At 36.0% G+C, this 26,605-nt stretch overlaps 1 protein-coding gene across 12 annotated transcripts in view; it reads left to right on the top strand.

Annotated features, from left to right (window-relative positions):
• Positions 1-417: 417 nt before the first annotated feature.
• Positions 418-26,605, top strand: part of RALGAPA1 (Ral GTPase activating protein catalytic subunit alpha 1) — a 233,165-nt gene continuing 206,977 nt past the window's right edge. For 11 of the 12 annotated variants that reach the window (XM_069464243.1, XM_069464240.1, XM_069464265.1 and 8 more), the window contains exon 1: positions 418-985. In XM_069464243.1, the coding sequence (XP_069320344.1) occupies positions 880-985 (106 nt within the window). In that variant the 5' untranslated portion in view covers positions 418-879. The remainder of the gene's footprint in view (positions 986-26,605) is intronic. The other variant, XM_069464217.1, reaches the window with a different exon arrangement.

The raw sequence follows: 26,605 nt of genomic DNA, 5'->3' as shown, positions 1-26,605 counted from the left end.
AACAGGGATATGATATAGCAAGTAGAAAAAAATATGAAAGAAAAACATAAATAGTGTATGAAATATTCTTAGTAATAGATGATGGACAGAACGAATTTCCCACACTGGAGCTCCAAGTTTATCTTTCTGCTGGAGTCCCTTGATCACAACTTAAGCATATTTTCACAATTAAATCATGGAAATGTTTAATAAAGATGACTTCTCTTTGCGTGTTGTCACCCCTTTGCTTACGATGGAGCATGCACTAACTACCTTCGTCGACTTTCTTTGGCTCCTCCCGTGGCTGCTTGGGGGGCGTAGTGCCACGGGTGATATCACGCCGACATGACGTCAGAGCCCTTGACGTCAGAAGGCGGTTGCCACGGGGACCGTTCGCCACTGACGGCAGAGTCGTGAAACCTCATCACCACTACACCGCTCGACTCCGCTTCGGCCTCTGCAGGGTCTAAGCTGCTAAAGAAGCTTTAACCTTAAGGGGGCCTCAGGGAGAGAGGAATTGTGCTTCTGCCGTTGGGAGCTCCACCTCCGTGGTTCTCGGTCCGGGGCCCCGGCCTGTGGCGGCGAGCGGCAGCCGCTGGAGGCAGGCGGCGGCGGCGGCGACGACGGCAGGCGGCCCGCCCGGGTCTCCCTCGCTTCGTACAGGGCCCGGAGAGGGGAATCCGCCATATTGGAGCCGGAGCCGAAGGTGCCTTGGAGCCGCGGCGCGAGGCGGGTGGAGGTGGCGGCCCTGGCCTGGATCGGGGAGGAGTCGGCTCTGCCCGGGCCCGCAAGGCTGGGGAGTGAATGAGGCTCTCGGGCTAGTCTTCTCCCCGCCCACTCCCTCCACTTTCCGCCGCCGGGATCCGACCGAGTGCTGGCTGTGGCGGCGGCAGCGGCAGGATGTTCTCTAAGAAGCCGCACGGGGACGTGAAGAAGTCTACCCAGAAGGTGCTAGACACCAAGAAGGACGCGCTGACCCGCCTCAAGCACCTGCGCATCGTCATCGGTAAGGAGCGAGGGGTCGTGGCGCTGAGGCCTGGGTGGCTCCCTCCCCTTGGGCTTCCCAGGGGACTCTCCCTCAGGACCTGGGGCGGTACAGGAGTAGAGGGCAAAGCGTCTCTGCAGAGACGCGGGAGGGCGGATAATTTGGGGAAGGGAAAACTTGGCAGTTGGCAAACACTAATTACCGTTAACACAGGGGTATCTAATTTTGAGTTAATAGCCCGAACTCGTTTTTAAACATTAGTATCACTCTTTCGGAGTTTGGGGAGACTTGGTGTTGTGAATAATGGTGTTTGTAGGACATGTTTGCCAGACGACTACTGCCATCTCCACCCAAGTGAAAAGAAAAACAAAATCCTCTCAGACAATATAAACCTTACTCTTACAAGTTTCTTGGCAGATGAACGCAAGAAGGAAGCAGTTATACCTCTTTGGGAAGTGGGTGGTTCCCAAAAAGCTTGTGGGAAAGAGCCCCGCCCTTCTGTTAACGCACCTTATTCATCATCACTGTCATTTAGAGGGAGAACTATTACTTATAGAAAACAAGTGTATCGCTTCCTTTGCTTCTCGAGAATTGTGTAGAATTCTATTTTTATTTAATTAAAATTTTCTTACCCCCTGCTGCCTTAAAGTTCTGTTTTGCTGGTAGACCAAACAGTGTTCTGAGCTTTGGGTATAATGTTAAATGAATGTTTTGGATACTTGGGTTATTTAGTAGGCTGATAAGGGCTGTAATAATATGGAACATCTGGTCCAGTACTTGGATTTTTTTTTTTTTTTAGATGAGGAAATTTGAGGTGAAAAGAAAAGTTTGCCTGTGTTAATACATACGGTTAATGGTAGAACTGGATTTAGATAGCAGATGCCTGAATCCTTCAGAGTTTATTATCTCAAGCAGTCTTTCTAATTTGTTTTGGGAAGTGACGTTTATTTAGTGATATAAATTCTTTATTTGAGGTGCTTCTTTCTTTACTATGTTATTTACCATCAGGATACCCAACATTTATATGGTGCTTTAATGTTTACAAAGTGATTTCAAGTAAATTATCATAATTAATCCTTGCAATAACTTTAGAGGTAGATATTACTATCCTCCATTTTTTACAAATAAGTTTGGGAGTGTTAAAAGTGGCCAGCCAGCTATTAGGAGGCTGGGTCAGAACTGGAGCCCAGATTTCATGTCTCCAATTTGTTTTCTTAGTCTTCCTACATTTATGAAAGCTAATCTTTATCACAAGTAAATTATATTTATTCCTGTGGAATAGTAAAAAAGCAATTCATCCAGTTTAGTGATAGAAAAATAAGCTCAATTTTCAAGAAAATATAAAATATTCTAAATATGGTAGAGATTCTGATCTTTTTGTTTTTATTCTACTTGAGAGTTAAGTCACTGAAGAAAAGATTTGGTTCAGAGAGTGGAACATAGAAAGTTAAGGTGTGGAATGTAGGAAATGTATCACAGATAATGGCAGTTTGAAATTGAACACTTAGTGGAACTTGACGCCTACTAGGGACAAGCTGTTAGTTGGGTAATGGCAGAGCTATAAAGTTCAGTTCCAATAGAGTATTGCAATTTCCTAAATTAATGCCATAATTCTTTAGTTATGGAATGGTTAAGGAATGGTTTGTATATGCTTCTTTGGCATGGAGATTTTTTTCTGTGTGGGAGTCATGGAAAATTAAAAGGTAAATTGAAAGGTCACACATGTAAGGTATTTTATAGGGCCTAGCCTTCCTCAGTTTGAAAACATAACAATTTTAAAAAAGGAAAAAAACCCAACGTTTTGCATTTTAGTAATTTATGGACTTTTAAAAAATGGAGTATATACTGAGGGGAGCATGTATGTGTATGCCAACATTTAAAATATCCTTAAGAACCTTCAAATGGTGAACATTCTGCTTTCAGACTCCCTGCCCTATGAATGGAGGAGGACCATACAGAGAGACTACACTTTAGAATTTTGCAATAGTGGTTCTCAACCAGGGACATTTTGCCCCATAGGAGACAATTGGCAATATCTGGAGGTATTTTTCACAACTGAGGGAAGGTGCGACTGGCATCTAATGGGCAGCAGGAATGCTGCTAAACATTTACAATGCACAGGATAATCCCTCACACTGATATTCTAGCTCTAAATATTACTAATGCTGAAGTTTAGGAACCTCATCTAAGCAGAGCAAAAGATGGACCTCCAAGATCCTATGCTTGATTTTAATGTATTAATTGAATAAAGTATTTTGTATCTTTAAATGATTGTAGTTATTTTGCTTGAGATATAGTTAATATAATTTCTAAGAAAATGAGTGGGAAAGTACAATGACAAAAGCTAAACAGTGTCTTAGAGGTCTGCCAGTCAAATATTTGATTTTGCAGATGGAAGAGCCACTTTAAATCCTTTTTGGAAGTAGTTGTGGGTTTTAAATAAGGTAAACTGACAATGAGGAAACTAGTTTGCATAGTAATTGGGCATTGCCAGTTACACAGGATTTTGATTTTTGTTTGGTCCCATATAGTTCATAGGGGACTAAACAAGGCTGCCATTCACTCAGGGTGCTTATGGGAGAATTCATTGCATCCAAATATATGAGAACATAATCATAATTTAAACATCCAGTGTAAACTTTTTTCCTGGCCTGTCTTCCCCAGGAAATTGTAGGATAATTCCAGTTAAATTTATAGAACTTGACTCTGAGGATTTAGATTTAAATCTGTTATGTTTATTGATACTGCTACATATTCGATTTGTAGAAACTGGAAGTCAGGGCTTTCTTAAAATAGAAAAGCCTTGTCTCTAAAGCTGTTGTCCTTTTTGTCTCCCCTAACCCCCATTATACAACTAACAGCCTTCAGATGAAGATAGTAAATTAGCACATGTAAAGTGACTAACATAATGCTTGGCATATAGTCGATATTGACTAAATGTTAGTTTTCTTCTGCTTTAAAATAGCAAGCTAACAGTTAAGTCTTCTTGATATAAAAATAAAAAGATAAGTGTTTATTTAGCTAAAAATATATTGATTATTATTCTTTCTGACAGCTTTATTGAGGTATAATTGGCATATAATAATTTGCACATATTTAAAGTATATAATTAAATAATTTTTATATACATATATCTCATGAAACCATCGTAACAAGATTAAAAATATCCAATCAAGATAACAAACATAGCCAATCAAGATAATGAATATATCTATAACCTCCTAGAGTTTCCTCTTGCCCCTTTGCTAATCCCTTCTTCCCACCCCTGCGTGAACCCTCCTACCTTTTCCTGAGCAACTACTAATCTGCTGTCACTCCAGTTTGTATCATCTAGAGTTTTATATAAATGAAATTATACAGTATATAAGTGGAATTATGCAGTGCAGTTGTTTCTTTTTTTTTTTTTTTTTTTTTTTTAAGAGACAAAGAGTTTCTCTGTGGCCCAGGCCAGAGTGCAGTGGCATGATCATAGCTCACTTTAACCTCGAATTCCCAGGCTCAAGTGGTCCTCCTGCCTCAGCCTCCCCAGTAGCTGGGACTACAGGAGTTCCCTACTATGCCTGGCTGATTTTTTTTTTTTTTTTTTTTTTTTGTAGAGACTAGGGGGTCTTGCTATATTGCCTGTGCTAGTTTCGAACTCCTGGCCTCAAGTGATCCTCCCAAAGTACTGGGATTACAGGCGTGAGCCACGCAGCTACAGTGCAATTTTTTTGTTTGTTTAGTTTCTTTTACTCAGTCTCATTATTTTGAAATTAATCTATCTAATATATTGTGTGTCCTTTGTCAGTAGTTCATTGCCTTTTTTTTTTTTTTTTTTTTTTTTTGAGACCGAGTCACGCTTTGTTGCCCAGACTAGAGTGAATGCCGTGGCATTAGCCTACCTCACAGCAACCTCAAACTCCTGCGCTCAAGTGATCCTCCTGCCTCAGCCTCCCAAGTAGCTGGGACTACAAGCATGCGCCACCATGCTCGGCTAATATTTTCTATGTATTTTTGGTTGTCCAGCTAATTTTTTTCTATTTTTAGTAGAGACAGGGTCTTGCTCTTGCTCTTGCTCAGGCTAGTCTTGAACTCCTGACCTCGAGCAATCCTCTCTCCTCGGCCTCCCAGAGTGCTAGGATTATAGGCGTGAGCCACCGCGCCTGGCCAGTTCAGTGCTTTTTATTGCTCAGTAGAGTTCCATTGTATGCTGTACCACGATTTGTTTATCCATTTACCTGTTGATGGACATGTGGGTTGTTTTGGGCTGTTACAATTAAAGCTGCTGTGAAAGACATATGCTTTCTTTTCTCTTGGATAACTACCTAGGAGGGGATTGGCTAGATCATGTGCCAGTCACATTTAAGAAGCTGCCAAATAGTATTTCACCATTTTACGATCTCACCATCATTCTCGTTCCTCCACATAATGTACCAACACCACTCAACATAGCCAAATTTCTTAATTTGAGCACTATAATAAGTGTATAGCGGTTATTAATTACTGTTTTCCTGACGTTTAATAACATTGAATATCCTTTCATTGTGCTTATTTGCTTATAACTTCTTTGAAGTTTCTGTTCAAGTCTTTTATCTATTTTTTGATTGAGTCTTTTGCTTTCTTATTCATTTTTGAAAGTTCTTTATATATTCTGGATACAAATACTTTATCAGATACATAATTTGCAAAGATTTTTTTTCCGTCAGTCCTGGGGCTGTGTTTTCATTCTCTTAATATTTTCTTTGAAGGAGTAGAAATGTTTGATTTTTATTAAGTCCATAAATCAGTTTTTCTTTTATACTTCGTGTTTTTTGCTGTCGTATCTAAATTTTTTTGTCTAACCCATACTCACAAAGATTTTCTTCTTTGTCTTCTTCTGAAAGTTTTATTGTTTTAGGATCTATTTAGGTCTGTGATCCATCTTAAGTTGTAAATGTGGTATGAGGTGGATTGCAGTTTATGTTTTTGCATATGGATGTCCAGTTGTTTGAGCGCCATTTGTTGTAGAAGACTGTCCTTTCTCTACTGAATGCCTTTGTAATTTTGCCAAAACTTAGTTATCTAAATGTGTGTGGGCCTATTTCTGGACTCTCTGTTTTGTTCCAGTGATCTATTTATCTGTGTTGGTGCCAATACCACAATGTGTTGATTACTGTAACTTTATAATAATTCTTAAAGTCAGATAATGTCCCTCTAACTTTGTTCTTTTCAAAGTTAGTTTGTTTGCAGTGCCAGGTCCTTTGTATTTCCATATGAATTTTAAGATTAGCTGGTCAATGTCTGGGGGAAAAAAAAAAACTTGAGGTTTTGCTTGGGATTGTGTTGAATCTGTAGATCAATTTAGGAAAAACTGATGATATTGAATACTCTGACTTATGAACAAAGTATGTTTTTCCATTTATTTAGGACTAGCTTAATTTCTCTCAGCAGTGTTTTGTAGTTTTCAATGTGCAGGTTTTACACATCTTTTGTCAGACTTATCCCTAAATATTTTCTGCTTTTAATGCTCTTGTATTAAATAAGTGGTATTTTTATATCTATTTCTGATTGTAGCTAGTGTAGGGAAATACAGTTGATTTTTGTATTATATATTGAACTTGTGTCCTGCAAACTTGTGAAATTCACTTATTCTGTGAGTTCTTAAATAGATTCTTTTGGGTTTTTTGCATAGAGAATCATGTTGTCTGCAAATAAAGACAGTTTTACTTCTTCCTTTCCAATGTGGATGCCTTTTATTGAACTAACTAGAACCTCCAATATGATGTAGAATAGAAACAGTGAGAGTGGACATCCTTGGCTTGCTCTAGATCTTAGTGATAAAGCAGTTGGTTTTTCATCATGTAGTATGATGTTAACTGTAGATTTTTCGTAGATGCCTTTTATCGGGTTGAGAAAGTTTCATTCTTCTCCTAGTTTGCCAAGATTTTTCATCAGGAATGGATTTTGGATTTGTCAAATGCTTTTTTTGCTGCTTTTGAGATGAATAGATGGATTTTTAAAAAATTTATTCATGTGATGAATTACATTCATTGATTTTCAAATGTTAACTCTGCATTCCTGGGATTAAACAAAGTTGGCCATGATGTATTGTCCTTTTAATACATTGTTGAGTTTGAATTGCTAACATTTAGTTTATAATTTTTATATTTATGTTCATGAGAGTTACTGGTCTGTGGTTTTCTTGTAATGTTTCTTACTTTGATATCAGGTAATGCTGGCCTCATAGTATTGACTGGGAAGTAGTCCTAACCTTTTCAGTTTTCTGGAAGTGTTCATGTAGAATTGTTAGTAGTTCTTTGTTAAATGTTTGCTAGAATTCGCCAGTGAAGCCATCTGCACCAGGAATTTTCATTGAGGGAAGGCGTTTTGGTTCGGTTTTGTTTTGTTTTGTTTTGTTTTTGAGATAGGGTCTCGCTCTGTTGCCTGGGCTAGAATGCAATGGCATCATCACAGCTCACTACAGCCTCAAACTCCAGGGCTCAAGAGATGCTCCTGCCTCAGCTGAAACTACAGGTGCTCCTACACCCATCTAAATTTTAAATTTTTTGTAGAGATGGTGTTGCCCAGGCTGGTCTGGAACTCCTGAGCTCAAGCAATCCTCTTGCCTCAGCCTCCCAGAGTGCTAGGATGATAGGTGTGAACCACTGCACCTGACCTTCTTGTTAACTGTAGTCACCCTACTGTGCTGCCAAATGCTAGAACACATTCTTGCTATCTAACTGTATGTTTGTACTCATTAATCAACCTGTCTTCATCCCCCACCCCCCATGATGGATTCTTCATGCTATGGTTTGTCTTGAAAAATCTTTACTTTGCCTTCTTTTTTGAAAGATATTTTCACTCTGTTTAGAATTCTGGGTTGCTGGCTTTTTTTCTTTGTTCAGTAAAAATTTTACTTCACTGTCTTCTTACATTGTTTCTGATAAAAAGTTGGCTATTGCCTGTGTCTTACTCTATATGTAACACGTCACTTTTTGCTCTAGCTGCTATTAAGACTTTCTCTTCATTACTGGTTTTGAGCAATTTGATTATGATGTGCCTTGGTTAGTAATTTTCATATTTCTTGGCTTGAGGTTCATTGAGCTGCTTGGATTTGTGAGTTTATTTATAGGTTTTATCAAGTTTGGAAAAATTTTGGCTATTATTTTTCATTATTTTTTCACTCTCCTCCCTTCCTTTTGAACTTCATTATTAGCATATGGAGAAGTATTAATATTAGATTAGCATATTAGGAAATATTAATAGTATAGTGGAAGGTCTCATAGCTCACCAGTGTAATTTTCATTTTTTGAATTCTTTTTTCTGTTTTATTTTGAATAGTTTCTATTTCTGTCTTCAAGTTCACTAGTCTTTTCTTCTGCTACATGTAATCTGCTATTAATCTCGTGTGGTTTATTTTTGATCTCAGAAGTTAAAGTTTTTATCTAGATCATTTGGGTCTTTTTTTATATTGTCTATGTGTCTTTTTAACTTTTTGAACATATGGAATACAGTTAAAATAATATGCTTCGCTGCTAATTCTCTTTCAATTCTGGGTTAGTTTTAATTGATTATGTTCCTCATCCTGGGTTTTCTTGCTTCTTTGTGTGCCTGGTAATCTTTGGATATCTGATACTCTGAATTTTACATTCTTATATTCTGGATATTTTTGTATTCCTATAAATTCTTGAGCTTTTTTCTGGGATGCAGTTAAACTTGAAAACATTTTGATCATTTTGGGTCTTTTATGATTTGTTGGGTGGGTCTACTTAGGATTAATTATTGTCTACTATGGGGCATTACCTTCCTAAGTATTCTATCCAATGTCCCACGAATTATGAGGTTTTTATTTGCAGTCCAGCTTTTGGGAACAGGAACGTTTCCCATCCCTGAATAAGCATCTGGTACTGTTTCCTGTAGCACTTTAGCATGGTTGGTTCTTCTGACTTGGTTAGTTGCCTTAAAAGTATATTAGATCACAGACCAAGTGTGGTGGCTCACTCCTGTAATCACAGCACTGTGGGAGGCTGAGGCGGGAGGATTGCTTGAGGACAGGAGTTCAAGACCAGACTGGGCAACATAGGGAGACCCTATGTCTACAAAACAAAAGATGAGTCAGGCATGGTGACAGATGCTTGTAGTCCCAACTACTTGGTAGGCTGAAGCAGGGGGATTGCTTGAGCCCAGGAGTTTGAGGTTTCATTGAGCTATGATGATGCCACTGCACTGCAGCTGGGGCAACAGAGCAAGACTCTGTCTCACTAACAAAAAACAGTGTTACTGATGAATTTGCTTAATAGAACAAACTTTTTCAAATACTGTAAATGATCTTTGCATTAACGTTTTGTTTATTAAGGATTTTATTGCATGTGAAGGATTTTATGTGTTTTATAGGATTGAATAAAATGTAGACTAGAACAATTAGTGGTAAAATGAGCAACACCTGAATAGCCGTCACTTTAAGAAAGGGAACATTATCAGGTTCCAGAGATGAGCTGATTACAGCTGTAGGGCATTGCATTTGGTTCTAAGGTTTCCTGGCAGCTAAGGTGAAAAGAGAAACAGGTTACAAGTGTTTGGTGTCTTAGAAAAGAAAGCATCCTTTTTTTGTTTGTTTTGGTTGAAACATTCTTTTCCTTGGTTCTAAATTTATTCACAATTTGTGTGTGTATTTGTGTGTGTTCATGTATTTTCTAATGTCTCTTCTTCCTGAAGGATTCATGCTAGAGAAATAGACCTTGGAGAAAATAGCAAAATAGGTGATTAATATAATATGTCTATCTTGGTAAATGGCCTCACCATCCTCCAGGTTGCTAAGACATGAAACTTTCATCTTTGACAATGTGATAGAAAAAGATAAATTTAGTTTGGGACTCCAGTTTGAAATGTTTGTGGAACAACCTCAGATCTCCCCAGCCAAGACCTGTTCCTTATTGGCTTTATAATAATATTTGAATCTGTTCCATTTTTTTCTGTTCTTGTCATTTCCTTAGTTGAAATTTTTGTTGTTTCTTGAACTTTTGCAGCAGCTTACTAGTTGGTTTCCCTTTGGGGGTCATTTTTCCTCTCAAGTCTGTCTTACATGGTGCTGTCACAGTCTTTCTAAAGCATGTTAATGAGCATGTCACTCTAACTGCTTTAAAACCTTTCATGGTTTTCTATTGCTTATAGGATGAAGTTCAAAATCCTTAGCCTGCATTCAAGACAATCTATTATCTGATCCTAACCTGCCTTTTCAACTAAGTATTATAGTCGAATTAGGTGAAGAAACAAAGAACTATAGTAGTACTTCATTGTAATAAAGCTCCTCAAGATGCTTATTATAGAAATGATCCTTAGATGACACTGTTGCAAATGCATACTTTTTTAACGTAAATATTTTACATGTTGTTTTATGTTAAAGTAAAAGACGTGTTATATATACCCTTACCTGAATCCTAATTCTACCCTGAAGATGCAGATTCCCTTTTATCCCCACTATAATGAGTGACACATTTTCCCATGCCTGAAGAAGTCAGCATTCCTACTATTATAATACTACTGTCATGCTTATGTTGCTACTGTTGTGCTCCATGCATCTGAAAATCCATCTTGCTTTGGGATACATATTGTTTGATCACACTGTCCTTCAGACTTTGTCACTGATCTTATTTCTCAACCTCCTGGTTACTTTATTAAGTTTATCAAAGACTGTATTTATTTATTTATTTATTTAAAAAAAATTTTTTTTTTTTAAATTTATGGATTCTTGTCCTAAAATGTCAAAGACTTTAATACCTGGCTTATCATCATAAGACTGCTTCATCCTTTGCTATCATCTTACAGGACTTTAGTGGATAATGAAATGGCTCTTTTAACTTCCTATGTTTACTGTATTTGATATACTTAATTTTTACTTTTATTTTTTTTTTTTAATGTTTTTTTTTTTTTGAGACAGAGTTTCGCTCTGTTGCCCGGGCTAGAGTGAGTGCCGTGGCGTCAGTTTAGCTCACAGCAACCTCAAACTCCTGGGCTTAAGCGATCCTCCTGCCTCAGCCTCCCGAGTAGCTGGGACTACAGGCATGCACCACCATGCCCGGCTAATTTTTTCTATATATATTTTTAGCTGTCCATATAATTTCTTTCTATTTTTAGTAGAGATGGGGTCTCGCTCTTGCTCAGGCTGGTCTCGAACTCCTGAGCTCAAACGATCCTCCCACTTCGGCCTCCCAGAGTGCTAGGATTACAGGCGTGAGCCACCGCGCCCGACCAATTTTTTTTTTTTTTTTTAAATTTCAGCATATTATCATGGTACAAAAGTTTAGGTTACGTATATTAACCCCCCCCCCCCAGTCAAAGCTTCAAGCATGTCCATCCCCTAGACGGTACATATCGTACTCATTATGTATGTATACACTGATCCCCTCCCTGCCACATCTGCCTGTATACTTAACTTTAATAACCTCACTGCTATTCCATTTAAGCAATTACCCACTCTTGTAATCCCCTTCCTCTCCGGGGGTAACTAGTGGCTTTTATTTTAATTTTTTATTGATTAACTTAAATTTTTTCCCCTTTTAAAAAATTTCAATAGATTTAGGGGGCACAAGTGTTTTTTGTTACATGTGTCAACAGAAAAGAAGCCAAACTCTGTGAAATAATTTAAACAGGTTCACCTTTATGTCATAAATGCAAAGAAAGGCAAGCTTCGAGACAATTTCTCTTCTGACACTCACTTAATTCATGTGGAACCCATCTATACAGCTTCTTTATCTTGCTGATTCGTTTCAAATGTCCAGTATTGTTGGAATAGTAAACTCAAACCTTGCTGTGAATTCATGTGTAGGTTGAGGTGGATTTGCTTCCACTACAGCTTTTAGCACGTCATTTTCCACCGTGGTCTCCGGTCACCCATGTGGCTTATTTTCAAGATTAAAATCACCAGACTGGAACTTCTCCATCCACAAACTGTGCGTTCATTAGCCACATACTTCCCAAACACTTTGTTGATATTTCGAGCTGTCTGTGATGCACTGGTTTCACGACAGAACTCATGTTCAGAAGTAACATGAATTTTTGAATTATCCATGGTTTCACAAAAATTGCTCTGAAAAAAACTTGAAAGATAATCACAAGCCAAAACATGCCTCTGAAAGACTGAGGGTGTACCTTCACAATAAAAATAAAACAAGTGTCAAAGTGAAATATCAGTTATCAACTGTCAAATTTAATACTTAAGGAAATTGGACATTTCATACTTAATAACCTAAATTGTCTTATGCCAAGGAAGTCTCCATTTGTTTATGTAGCCTTTCTTTAATGTTTGTAAATAAAAATATAATATTTTTCTTCAAGAAAGGTTTTGCACTTTTCATATTAATATAATCAAGATTGTTACATTGAAAAGGGATGTTAATTGTAAAGGGATGATTTTCTGTTTGCTATAGGAGCTCGTTTGACCAATGCGCGAAGTGCTTATTTAGATAAAGATCAAGAAGAATGAATGCTTATCTTGATAAAAACATGTAGGTTAGTACTTTATCTTTTAGAATAAATTCTCAGTAGTTGACATTCTTAAGTATAAGATGTTAAACTCAAAAAGTACTGGAATAAAAAATAGGCAAGTTTTAAAAAATACTAGAGTAGTAAAGACCACCCTTAAAACTTGTACAATAGCTAGAAATCATCAAGGAAATGATAAATTTATGTGAAATGTTTTGTATTTTTAACAGTAAAATCCATCAGCGGAGTTAAAAGACAAACAGCAAACTAAAAGATATTTACAACATGTTTAAAAGAGTTAATTTCCTTAATTTATGGACTGTTACAAATTTATAAAATTTGGAAAAGATTTTAAATTATGTTCAAGATATGTGAAAACACTCATACATTGCTGATGGAATGCAAATAGGAGGGCAGTTAAGTATCAAAATTTAAAATGTACATATGTATATCCTTTGAAATTTACATTTCTTAGTATTCTGAGAAAATAAATGGATAAGTGTGCAGGATCACTGAGCTATTGTTTAAAATAGTGAAAAATTTGAACCGATCAAAATATTATTTGGGGATTGGCTTCAGAAGTTAGGTATATTTCTACATTTGAATGTTATGATTCTTAGGAATTGTTAGCATTCTAATAATAACTCAGTAAGTAGGCTGACTTTTTCACATGAATACAAAGTACTTTGCAGATATGGTTGCATTTATAAGCGATCTTTGAGAAGTTTTTAGGAGTGAACATTTTCATAGAAGCAGCTGTAATATATTGGTATAGTAGTACTTTTTTTTTTTTTTAACCACGTATAAGTGGTACTCTACTGAGCGTTTTACATGTGTTACCTTACATAGTAGATAGTAATTCCTCCCCAAGGAAACTTGAATATTAAATATCTAGGAAGTGGACTGGGCTACATGGAGAGAGTCCGAAGATCCTGGTTCTGATCTGAGCTATATTATTAACACTCTGATCTTCAGTTTACCTTCTTGTAAAAATAACATAATAACATCTCAAATATTGCTGGAAGACTACATGAAAAAATGAATTTGAACCTCAGAGTTTATGGAAGAATTTAAGCCATTAATTGGATTTTAATTAGAACCTTAAAGGTGATAAAATTGAATCAGATGTTGTGACGTAATCAAAGTCAGGTAATAGAATTTGTTCTTAAAAAATAAACTAAGTAGAAACCTCTGAATAATCTTGATGGTGATACTATACGTTAGTGTCAGATTCTATACTTCAGTCTCAGTCTCTAGTCTGTTAAAAATGGGTAAATTAGAAATTATTAAAAAGATATGTTAGAAAACAAGGAAGAATTAAGTGAATGAAAGGAAATAAAATTCATTGTTGGTATTTTATTTCAAATAAATCCAAGGAAGTCACTTAGCAACTATTACTCTATACCTCTCCACCCAAACCTAAAATAGAATAGCTAGGGTAAGAGCTGTGTTTGTGTTACCAAAAATTTGTTGTCATTGTTTGAATTCTTTTAAGTTCAGTGCAGCTTCAGGATTCTCAGTCATCTTCCTTTTTCCATCAATTGTTTTTAGGGCCTTCTTGAGGCAAGTAGGTTGTTAGTATAAGCCACTTCTCTTAGACATACCATTTTTTATAATGTGTTTAAGAAAGATAATCACCCATCTGTGCTTACATCTGTTTCTTTGGAAATCTGAAAATGATGGCTCCGAGCCACCATTTGAAGCTAATTGTAGTATTTTGCTAGGTTTTAGGTAACTGCAAAGGAGTAAAGGAGTTGATGGTCTAGTAAAAGAGAACCATATGTCAAATGTGAAAAATAAGTATAAAAGAGAAGAATCATATCTAGATGAGTGGCTTAGAGAAAGATTCATAGAGCTGGGGGCATTTGAACTGTGCCTTGAAAGATCATTAGAATTTCAATAAATAGAAGTGAAGGAAGAGCAGTTCGGGTGAAGGTAATGGTAAGATCACAGACATGAATACAGCAAAGTAGAAGGCAGTGGTCTTCCCAGCTTTTAAAAAGTAAAGATATCCACCTCAACCTTGAAATTGTGATTTAATAGCAAGGTGAATAGAATGGAATGAGTTTTGTGGGTGCTACCATGGAGAGATAGTAATACTATCTGAGCAGCAGTCCTCAACCTTTTTGGCACCAGGGACTCGTTTCATGGAAGACAATTTTACCATGAATGGGGGGGGGTGGTGGTGGTGGTGGGTGGTATGGGGTGCGGGGGAGCCAGGAGGAGGCAGGTGGGGGCGCAAGGGGAGCTCAGGAAGTGATGCGTGGCCCTGTTTTCCTAGCAGGCCACTGACCGGTAGCAGGCCATGGTCTGGGGGTTGGCGACCACAGCTTTAGAGGATTTGATAACCAAATTTTAATGAGGATTTAGGAAGTAGAAATGATACTACTTCTTTATCATTCTACTTTTTGAAATCCTGGTTTTATTGGTGAATCGATAGCAGGAACATATTTCTGTCCTCCGGCACCACTATTGAGGAACACCACTGCTCAGCCTACACACTGCTCTGCATTATTCCTTTCTATAGTCAACAATACTGTTACTCAAAGTGTAGTCCACAGATTAGTGCTCGTTTACTGACTTTATTACAGATCTGCCACGATTTAAGTACAGAAATTGAGTGTGTTGAGAAGCTCATCTCAATTTGACAATGCTTTGACATCCAAGCATGTAATTAGCAGATCTGTCTTATGGGATGAAGTATAGTCCAGTCCAGGTGCTTTTCACTTTATTGTCCAGAAATACATTAATTGTAAAGAATTATTCTCTGATGAATTGGAATTAAAAAGCAAAAAACTGGTCCTTCACAGTTAGTTTGAGAACATGGTTTACATAGTGCATTTAGAATTAATTTCCCCCATTTTAAGTAACACTGCTTTTATCCTCTGTTGTTTCAAATTATATTTTCTTTTCCCAGAGTAATAGTATTTCTCTTAGTTTAATGCATTTTCCAGTACATAAAAATTCTGTTGTTCATAATTTAAAATATTTGCATTGTACAAAGACTTAATGATTACAAAATGTCTGCTCTTCGTCATTTTAGATTTTAAACTCTCAGCATATGTTTCATTATTTTCGTGTCCAAAAAAATGTACTTGAGTGTTAGGGAAATGATTTTATGAATGAGAAATTATCTACTTCGGATGTAAAGAGCTGGATACAGTAGTACTGTTTTGATTACTCTCCTGTTGTCTGGTTAATTAAAAATGATATTTTATATTATATAATAGTGATATACAAATAGCTAGTCAGTCTTTGACCATGTAAGGGTAAAAGTAATGTACTTGCTTGAAGTAAACTTCAGTAACTTGATGAATTAGCAGTTTTTAATTTCTAGACTTAGACTGGGCCCAGTGGCTCATGCTTGTAATCTCAGTGCTTTGGTAAGTGAAGGCAGGTGGATCTCTTTAGGCCAGGAGTTCAAGACCAGCCTGGGCAACATAATGAGACTTCAACTCTACCAAAAAAAAAAAAAAAAAAAAATGAGCCTGGCATTGTGGCATCCACCTATATAGTCCTAGCTGCTTAGGAAGCTGAGGTGGGAGGGTTGCTTGAGCTCAGAAGTTTGAGGTTATAGTGAGCTATGATCATGCCACTGCACTCCAGCCTGGGTGACAGAGTGAGACCTGTCTCCCTACCAAAGGAAAAAAAAAATAATAATTTTTTGTAAGCGCTATATTAGTTGAATGCCATACATTTTGGTGTGTTGTGTTTTTATTTATATTCATCTCAAAGTATTTTCCATTTTCTCTTGTGATTTCTTCTTTGACCAGTTGGTTATTTAGTTGTGTGTTACTTAATTTCCACATATTTGTGAATTTTCCCAATTTCCTTCATTGTGGTGAGGTAACATTTTGTCTTCAATCTCTAACTTTTTTGAAGCTTGTTTTATGGCCTAGAATATGGTCTGTTCTGTGCAGTGTTGTTCCTAAGGCACTTGAAAAGAATGTGTATTGCTTTGTCATTGGGCAGGTATTCAGTAGATGTCTGTTAGATCTGGTTGCATTACAGTGTTAAATCTTCTATTTCCACTTCTGGCTGGTTGTTCTATTCATTATTGAAAGTGGGGTATTAAAGTCTTCAACTATCACTGTTGAATTGTCTATATCTCTCTGCAATTCTGTTAGTTTTTATTTATACTTCATTTTGGGGGGGAGGTGGAGGGACTCTGTTGTTAGGTGCATATATGTTCACAGTTCTTATGTCTTAACCCTTTAACTATAATATGATAAAATGTCCTTTTGTTTCTCTTGTAACAATTTTTGTCTTAAAGTCAATTTTGTCAGATACTAGTATAGCCATTCCTACTTTTTGTTTGGTTGGTTATTATATGATATAACCTTTTCCATCCTTTTGCTTTCAGCCTATTTAGTATCTTTGAATATAAAGTGTGGCTCTTGTTGGCAGCAGATAGTTGGGTTATGGTGTTTTTTTTATACTGCCAATCTCTGACTATTGATTGAAGTGTTTAGTTCATATACATTTAATAACGATTACTTCTAAGGTAGGATTTACATCTGCCATTTTGCTATTTGTTTTCTATATGTTTTATATGGTTTTTTTTACCTTCTGTTTGTTCATTATTGTCTTCTTTTGTGTTAGATATTTTTTAGTGGGCCATTTTAATTCCCTATCTTTAAAAATTTTAAACTTTTTGAGTTACTTTTTTAGGGGTGTCCATAGGGATTATATTTAATATCATACTTTGTAACAATCTAATTTGGATTAGTACCAGTTTAATTTTATCATATATATAAACCTTGCTTTTGTATAGCTCCATTTCCTTACTCTCTTTTGTGTTACTGTCATACAAACTGCATCTTTATACATTGTATTTTTGCCAACATAGATTTATAATTAATGTTTTCTGCAGTTGCCTTTTAAGTCAACATGGAGGAAAAAAAGACTTATAAACAGAAAATACATTTACACTGTCTTTTATGTTTGCCGGTGTACTTCCTTTACTGATATAATGGACCCCCTTTAGGTTTTTTTTTTTTTTGGGCAGGCCTGCAAGCAACAAATTCCTTCAGTTTTTGTATACCTGGGGATGTCTTAATTTTTAAAGGATAGTTTTGCTGGGTATAGAATTCCTGGTTGCCAACCTTTTTTTTTCCTCCCCAGCTCTTTGACTGTGTTATCTTACTGCCTATGGCCTTCATGTTTTCTAATGAGGAATCAGCTGGGTTTTTTTTTTTTTCTTCCAAAGATGTTTTGTTTTGTTTTTTGTATAAACTTAGGGGTACAAGTGCAATTTTGTTGTGTGCACAGATTATTATGGTCAAGTCAGGGCTTTTAGGGTATCCATCATCCAGATAACGTATATTGTACCCATTAAGTGATTTCTCATCATCCACCCTTCTCCCACCCCTTCACCCTTCTGAGTCTCCATTGTCCATTATTCTACTCTCTATGTCCATGTGTACACATTTTTTACCACCCACTTGTGAGAAAGAACATATATTATTGGTCTTTCTGTTTCTGGCTTGTTTCACTTGAGGTAATAACATCCAGTTCCATCCACATTGGTGCAACTAACAGGATTTCATTCTGTTTTTTAATAGGTGAATAGTATTCCATTTTGTATATATACAACATTTCTTTATCCAGTCATCTGTTGATGGACACTTAGGTTGATTGTATATCTTTGCTATTGTGAATATTGTGAATAGTGTTTTGATAAATATATGAGTGCAGGTATCTTTTTAATATATAGATTTCTTTTTTGGGAGGGGTAGATAGCCAGTAGTGGGACTGCTGGATCAAAGGGTAGTTCTGTTTTTAATTCTTTGAGAAATCTCCATACTGTTTTCCATAGAGATTGTTCTAATTTACATTCCCACCAACAGTGTGTAAGGGTTCCCTTTTCTCCATATTCTTGCCAATGTCTGTTGTTTTTTGTACTCCTAATAGCCATTCTTATCATATGTCATTGTGGTTTGGAGTTACATTTCTCTGATTAGTGATGTCAAGCATTTTTTCATGTACCTGTTGGCCATTCATGTGTTTGTATGTCTTCTTTTGAAAAATGTCTATTCATGTCCTTTGCCCACTTTTTAGTGGGATTTGTTTTTTAGTTGTTTGAGTTGTTAGTATATTCTGGATATTAGTGCCCTTGTTTTATTTTAAAATTTTCATCATCATTGATTCAGTCATCTCTCAGGATCATGCTGTTTAATTTCCGTGTATTTGTGTAGTTTCTAAAGTTCTTCTTGGTTTTGATTTCTAGTTTTATTCCACTGTGGTCTGAGAAGATTCTTAATATGATTTTGATTTTAAAAAAATTTTAAAAGACTTGTTTTGTGGCCCAACATATGGTCTGTCTTAGAGGATGTTCCATGTTCTGATGAAAGTATATTCTGCAGTTCTTGGTAGAATGTCCTGTGAATGTTAGGTCCATGTGGTCTAATGTCCAATTTAAGTCCAATGTTTCTTTATTGATTTTCTGTTTAGATGATAATGCTGGGAGTGGGGTGTTGAAGTTCTCCATATTATTGTATGCCCCTCTCTTTAGAGCTAGTATTGTTTGTTTTATGAATCTGGGTGTTACGGTGTTGGGTGCATGTATATTTAGAATTGTTTTACATTCTCCTGCTGAATTCTTTTATCATTATATAATGACTTTCTCTGTCTTTTTTTACTTTTTTTGAGGGGGGGAGATAGGATCTCACTCTATTGCCTGGATTAGAATGCAGTGATGCAATCACATAGCTCACTGCAACCTTGAACTCTTTGGCTCAAGTGATCTTCCTGCCTCAGCCTTCTAAAGTGCTAGGATTTCAGGTGTGAGCTATCGCGCCCAACCTTTTTTACCATTCTTGACTTATTTGTTTTATTGGATGTAAGAATAGCTACTCCTGCTTGCTTTTGGTTTCCATTCATGCAGATTATCTTTTTTCCACCCCTTTACTTTGAGTCTATCTTGGAGAATGTTCTATGTGCTGATGAAAGTATATTCTGCAGTTGTTGAATAGAATGTCCTGTCAATGTTAGGTTCATATGGTCTAATGTCCAGTTTAAGTCCAGTGTTTCTTTGTTGATTTTCTGTTTAGATGATCTGGTAATGCTGTCTTTACATATAAAGTGAGTTTTTTGTAAGCAGCATATAGTTAGATCATGTTTTCTTAATCCATTCAGCCAATTTATATCTTTTAAGTGGAGCATTTAATCCATTTTATGTTCAAGGTTCATATTGATATGAGAGGTTTAGTTCTTACCATAGTGTTGTTTTCTATTTGTTTTATAAGTTCTTTGTTTCTTTCTTTCTTATTTTTTTTTTTTCTGTCATTGTGGTTTGCTGTAATTTTGTAATGGTGCCATTTTATTTCTTTCTCTTCCTTTATGTGATTGTTTTATCAGGGAATTTTATACTTTTGTGTGTTTTTATGATGGTGTTATCCTTTTGCTTCTAAGTTTAGGGCTCCTTTGAGCATTTCTGGTAGGACCAATCTAGTGGTGACAACTTCCCTCAGCATTTGCTTTTCTGGGAAAGGTTTTATTTCTCCTTCATTTGTGAAGATTAATCTTGCTGGACATGGAATTTTTATCTGGCAGTTTTTTTCTTTTAACAATTTGAATATGTCAGTCTTTTCTGACCTATAAGGTTTCTGCTGAGAAGTCCACTGTTAGTCTGGTGAATAGATGGTTCAAAAGTGAATAGATGCTTTTCTCCTTCTGATTTTAGAATTCATTCTTTCACTTTAACTTTAGACAGTCTGATTATAATGCGCTGTGGTGAATTCCTTCTTGCATTGTATATTCCTGTGGTTCAGTGGGCCTCCTGTATCTGGATATCTTTTGCTAGACTGGGCAAGTTTTCCTCTATTATTTAGTTAAATAAATAATATTTCTTCACCTCTGGGAATACCTATAATTCATAAAATCAGTCACTTTATGTAGTCCTAAATGTCTTGAAAGCTTTGTTCATTCTTTTTTCTTTATTTTTGTCTGAGTTATTTCAGAAGACCTGAATGAATTAATACCTTTTGTAACAATCTGGATGAGAGTGGAGACCATTCTCCTTAGTGAAGTATTCCAAGAATGGAAAAACAAACACCACGTGTACTGACTATTAAATTGGAACTAACAGAACAGCACTCATGTGCACAGATGGAAATTAAACTTAACGGAAATCAAGCAGGTGGGAGGAGGGAGGAGGGGATGGGTAAAAATGGAACCTTATGGGTACAGTGTACACTATCTGGGTGATAGGCACACTTATAACTTTGTCTCAAGCAGTACAAAAGCAATCCATGTAACCGAAACATGTACCCCTGTAATATGCGGAAATAAAAAACAAAATAGATGATTTATAGTATTTATCTAGCAAGTCCAGTGTCTGTGCTTCCTCAGGGACAATTTTCTTTTGACTGCTCTTCATCCTACATATGGGACTTACTTTCTTGTTTCTTTGCATGTCTTAAAATTTTTTGTTGAAAACTTGACATATGCTACCTGTTATTTTAGGAAAATGCCTTCAGGAAAAAAGTTTGTTATAATGGGCAAGTTCTGAGTTAAATCAAGTAAAGATAAACTTTGCAAGGGGAGGTTTTCCTAGTAATCACTAGGCAAGTCAGATAATGACAGTTCTCTGAGAATGAGGCCTTGAAAGAACTCAAGTCCTATTACTTCACGAGTAGCTGCTAGGCTGCTAATTTTCACTGTCATCCTTGTCTGTTGGTTTTCAAGGCTGTCATAGAGCTGGGGAGAGGAAGATGGATATAGAATAAGTGAAAGGGCACAGAGCCACTGTTCTTGTTGACATTCACCCATTTTTCTTGAATAAATGTCCCTGATTGTTACAAGCCTTTGGTTAATTTCCAGATTTCTGGAAAAGTTGATTTTGACTGCTTTTGCCTTTGTTCATATACTTTCATGGAGGAGGAGAGTTTTGGAAGTCTCTACTAAATCAAGTCACTGACATTGTCTACTTCTAATCTACTTTTTAAACTATGAACACTTAACATTTTTCAGTTTCATTAAAGTGTTCTTTTGTGAATATCTTTGGTGGCTGCATATTCCATTTTATGGATGTAAACATTATTTAGTGCCTTACTATGTAGTGGGGAGTGAACAAGGTACTAGGAAATTAGAGAAGAAATATGTGGCTTCTGTGTCACATGAAGGAGCTCAGTCTTTATCTTACATGGGAAACCTTGAAGTATTTTAAGCAGGACAGTGATGCAGGTAATTGCACTTAGTTTGGTTAAATCATTCTGGTAACTATGTGGAGGATGGCTAAAAAGGGGGCTAGAATGGTGTGAGAGGGATTAGGTAGACTAGAATATAAATCAGGCAAGAGACCATGAGGTACCAAACCAAGTATCAGTGGAAATGGAGAGAAAGAAATACATTGGAGAGCTAATGAGAAAGGTAAACTTGGGCAAAACTTATTAGTGATTTGTTGAAGTGTGTGGGATGGGGTAGGGTGGAGGAAAATGAAAGGTGAGGGGGATGAGTCTGAAATAAATCCTTGGCTTAAGAAATAGGTGGTACCACCAGTCTCATCAGGAAATGTAGAAACTAGAGAGGATAAGTGTTTGGCAAGGGAGCAGGGAGGAGATGGTGGATTCATTTTGAGGGTAAGTTGAGTTTAAGATACCTGTGGAAAATGTAATTGGATAGTGTAAGCCAGAATCTCAGGGAAGGGCATGAAATGGTGGCTATAGATTTGAGAGGTATTAGTATGTAGATAGACTCAAAGTTGTAGTATTGGATAAAGGAGGAGGAGGATGTATTTCTGATAGCAGTATTTAAAGGTTTGACACAGAGGAAGAGAAGCTCATAAGGGAGATGGAAAAAGGTAGGGGTAAAAAGAGAAGGGAGCACTAACACCCTCTTCTGAGCACAATTTCCCAGTATTTTTTTTTTTTTTTTGTATTCTTTGCCTTCAACCTTTAATGTCCTTGTTCAGTTCTAAACTCCAATATCAAAGCCATATATGCCTGTCTTGGGAAGTAGCATAGTGTAAAGACATAGAATATTTATTTGCCTTATACTTAGACCAGCTTGGTTGTGTTAATTGCTGTTTGAACTGTTGTCATTGTTTCTTTGAAACTTTTTTTTTTAACTGAGAGGTAAAATGAAGATAATAGGACTTATCAAGGTTTCTATGAGAATTGATGAGACTGAAAGAAAAATGTCTAGTGTAGCCCTTAGGAAACCGTTGATCCTTAGTATATGACGTTACCTTCTTTCCTTTCCATCTTCACACCATTATCAGAATTCCTCTCCTTTGCTATATATTACAAGGAAAGCAGTCTGTACCAATTTATACTGAAATATGAATGGTGCTTAACTCCTTATACTATGTGTTGGAATGGTTTGCTATCACAAATGAATATAAATAGTACGATTTTAGGCATTGTGATAAAATGAACAATATGTAATCTGCCAATGTAAGGAGAGATACTATAGGTAGGATAGTATGCATACTACTGGACTAAATCTTCTGAATTCTTCATATATTTAGCTGTCTACCTGTCACAAAACTTCGCATTATCCACCCTAGCCTCAGCAGTATTGTATAGCTTTCAAATAATTCTTAAAAGTACCAGTTCTCTCAGAATGACCTTGCTAAAAATTGACCACAAGGTTATTTTATGCTCTTGGCCTACTGCTTAAAGTGTGGCTATTCTGGTGGCATTGATTGAGGGCCCAGAAGAGCTGATGTGGAGCCGTTTAATAGTTTTGTGTGACCTGGGCAAGTCACCTAACTGCTCCTAGGCTTAGTTTCCATATAAAATGGAGATAATACATCCATTTCAAAAACATTTTTGTGAGGAATAAGTACAATCATGTATGTGTAACTGTAAGAGTGCTGTCTACACAAATGTAAAATATTAACTAAGTGTGATTATTAACTATTTGCCTTTGACTTATCCTTTTATGGTTTGTAGTGTAGAATTTGATAAAACAGAATTGACTTTGGTATTAAACATTGTATCATTGCATATAATTAGGTTTTCTTTTTCATTATTTCACTCATTTCTATCCTTGCTGTAAAATCCCTAAAGACAGACGAATACTTGTATTATATTTTATCTTGTGTTTATAAATTTTAGTGAGGTGCAGTTGCTTTGAGATCATGATAACCTCTTAATGCCTCCTTTAGTGCTTTTTCTTTTGGCTCTTTAGTACTAGGAAATATTGTTTTGCTATCAATTTTAACTGTAATCATATCTCAGGAGCTTTTCTGTAATTATTTTGAAACATCGGTTTGATGGAAAGATAAGCCACATATCTTAAACTTTCTGTTTGCTCTGAAACTTCAGTAGGTTTTTAGTGTAGTTTCCACCAGGACTTCTGTTATTTGTGTCTTTATCTTGTTCTTCATAGTGAAGGACTAATGAATAATATATATTTGAAAAATAAAAACATATGTCTTAAGTATTTGTACACAAGGGTCCCTACTTTTATTGTAATGAATTAAAACATTCAGGACAAATATCAATTGGGACATTGACATGTCTGCTTGCTTCCTTATTAAGTGCAAGAGTGAGTTAGCAATTTACGTTAGTAGTGGCTTATTATATAAAAATAAAATGTAATGATTTTCTGAGTTAATTTTTCTGCTTGAAATTATTTTTTTTTATCGTTAGTGGTGGGGCACTAGACTATTTTTGTATGTATGTATGTATGTATGAATGAATGAGAGAGAAGGTCTCGCTTTGTAGCCCAGGCTAGAGTACAGTGGTGCCATCGTAGCTCACTGCAGCCCCAAACTCTTGAGCTCCAGGGATCTACCTGCCTCAGCCTCCCGAGTACCTGGCACTACAGGCATATGGCACCATGCCTAGCTAATTTTTTTTGTATTTTTTGTAGAGATAGGGGTCTTGCTTTTGCTTAGGCTGGTCTCGAACTTCTGGCCTCAAGCAGTCCTCCCACCTTGTCCTCCCAAAGTGCTAGGATTATAGGTGTGAGCCACCACACCCAGCCTAGACTTTACATTTGCAAAAGCATTAAGAAAAAAGTGGTCATTATTTGGTTTTGTTTGCTTTGCATTAAGTTTCTTCATAAAATGTAACATGAATGTTTTAAATCAGAGGTTCTCAAGTTCTTTTCTTATGAAGAAGACATTCATATGTGCAACAAACTTCTGTGGGCATAAGTTTAGATATTAAAAATGTATTCTGTGAATCAATGAAGTTCCTAGAATGAATGATACCAGTAACTCCACTTTTGGAATAATGTGGTTCCATTTCTCATCCCTCATTTCAGAAAACATAATGAAATGAAAATGAAAGTTAATAGTCTTGAATCTATAGTAAGTAGTTAGATTTTTTATAGCTTTATTGATGCATAGCTAGTATATCGTAAGATGCATATATTTTAAGTATATAATTTGTATTGTGGGCAATACTATTCAGGGTTTACTTTTATCTGTTCTGACAATCTGCCATTTTATTGGGGACCATTTATGTTTAATATGATTATTGATAAAAGAGTCTATCATGTTTTCTGTTTATCCTGTTGTTTTTCTGCCTTCATTTGGATTAATCAAGTATTTTTTGTGATTCTCTATTACTTTTTCAGTTTATTACCAATAACTTTTTTGTTGTGTTATTTTAATAGTTGCTTTAGTATCTATAGTTTACATCTTTAACATATCACAGTCTACCTTCATCTGTGGTTATACCATTTCTCATATATTAATAATATAAGAACCTTATAATACTGTATTATAAGGTTCTCCCCTTCTGACATGTACACTTTTACTTTCATGCTTTTTACTTCTACATATGTTGTAAACCCCAAAATAAATTATTATTTTTGTTTTAACAGTCAATTATCTTTGCAAAAGTTTCAAATAATAAGGAGAAAACTTACACATCTACTCTGTTTGTTCTTTTTCAGTGCTCTTCTTTTGTTTAGATTTATATTTCTGTCTGATATCATTTCCTTCTGCCTAAAGGACTTTATTATTTCTGGTAGTATGTGGATCTACCAGATCATACTACCAGCTGATGAATTCTTTCAGCTTTTGTGTGTTTGAAAATGTCCTTTATTTTGCCTTTGTTTTTGAAAAATATTTTTACTGGATATAGGATTCTAGCTTGAAAATTTTTTTCTTTTAGTACTTTAAAAATATTGTTACCCTTTCTTTTGATTTGCATTGTTTCTGATGAGAAATATGATACCATCTTTATCTTAGGTACTCTGTAACATGGATTTTTTTCCCCCTCCTCTGGCTGCTTTTAAGATTTTCTCTTTCTCATTGGTTTTGAGCAATTTGATTATAATGTTCCTTGGTGAATTTTTCTTTATGTTTCTTGTTCTTGGAGTTTGTTGAGCTTTGTGCTTCTGTGGGTTTGTAATTTTCCTCAAGTTTGAAAAATTCTGGCCATTATTTCTCCCAGTGTTTTGCCCCTGCACCCCCTGAGGGTTTCAGTTTATTCTTATATTAGGACACTTGAAATTGTCTCACAGTTCATTTATGTGCTTTTCAATATGGAGAATTCTTTTTTCCCTCTGTGGTTTTTTTGTTTGTTTGTTTTTGTTTTTTTTTATGTTTCATAAGGGGGATAGTTTCTATTGGTATGTCTTTAAGTTCATTTATATCTTCCACATCATCAGTCTGCTTTTAATTCTGTCAGCATACTTTTTGCCTCAGACACTGTAGCTTTTAATCTACAGAAGTTTTACTTTGGTTTTCCATTTTTTTTTTATAGCTTCTATCTTCCTTAACTTTTTGGACATATAGGGGACAGTTATAATAACTATTTTAGTGCCTTTTGATACTCATTCTAACTTCTGTGTCAGTTCTTATTTGAATTTGATTCATTGATTATGCTCTTCGTTATAGGTTATGTTTCCCTGCTTCTTTGCATGTCTAGTAATCTTTAATTATGTAGCAGACATTGTGAATTTTACCTTGTTGGGTGCTAGATATTTTGTATATCTATAAATTTTCTTGACTTTGTTCTGGGATGTAGTTAGTTAGAAACAGTTTGATGTTCCTTTTGCATCTTGCTTTTATGATGTTAGGTTGCTCTGAGTAGTGTTCAGTCTAGGGCTAATAACTTCTACTACTAGGTGATACCTTCCTTAGTACTTTACCCAATGCTACATGAATTGTGAGTTTTTCTAGTTTGCCTAGTGGGAATAGGCACTCTTTTTGGCCTGTGTGAATGCCGAGGACTGTTACCTCTGTTCCTTTCTGGCATTCTGGGTGTTAGCTTTAATTATTATTTCTTAATTTTA

The sequence above is a fragment of the Eulemur rufifrons genome, chromosome 2, assembly GCF_041146395.1.
Source record: "Eulemur rufifrons isolate Redbay chromosome 2, OSU_ERuf_1, whole genome shotgun sequence".
NCBI lineage: Eukaryota > Metazoa > Chordata > Mammalia > Primates > Lemuridae > Eulemur > Eulemur rufifrons.
This window is presented reverse-complemented; position numbering and strand designations above follow the sequence as displayed.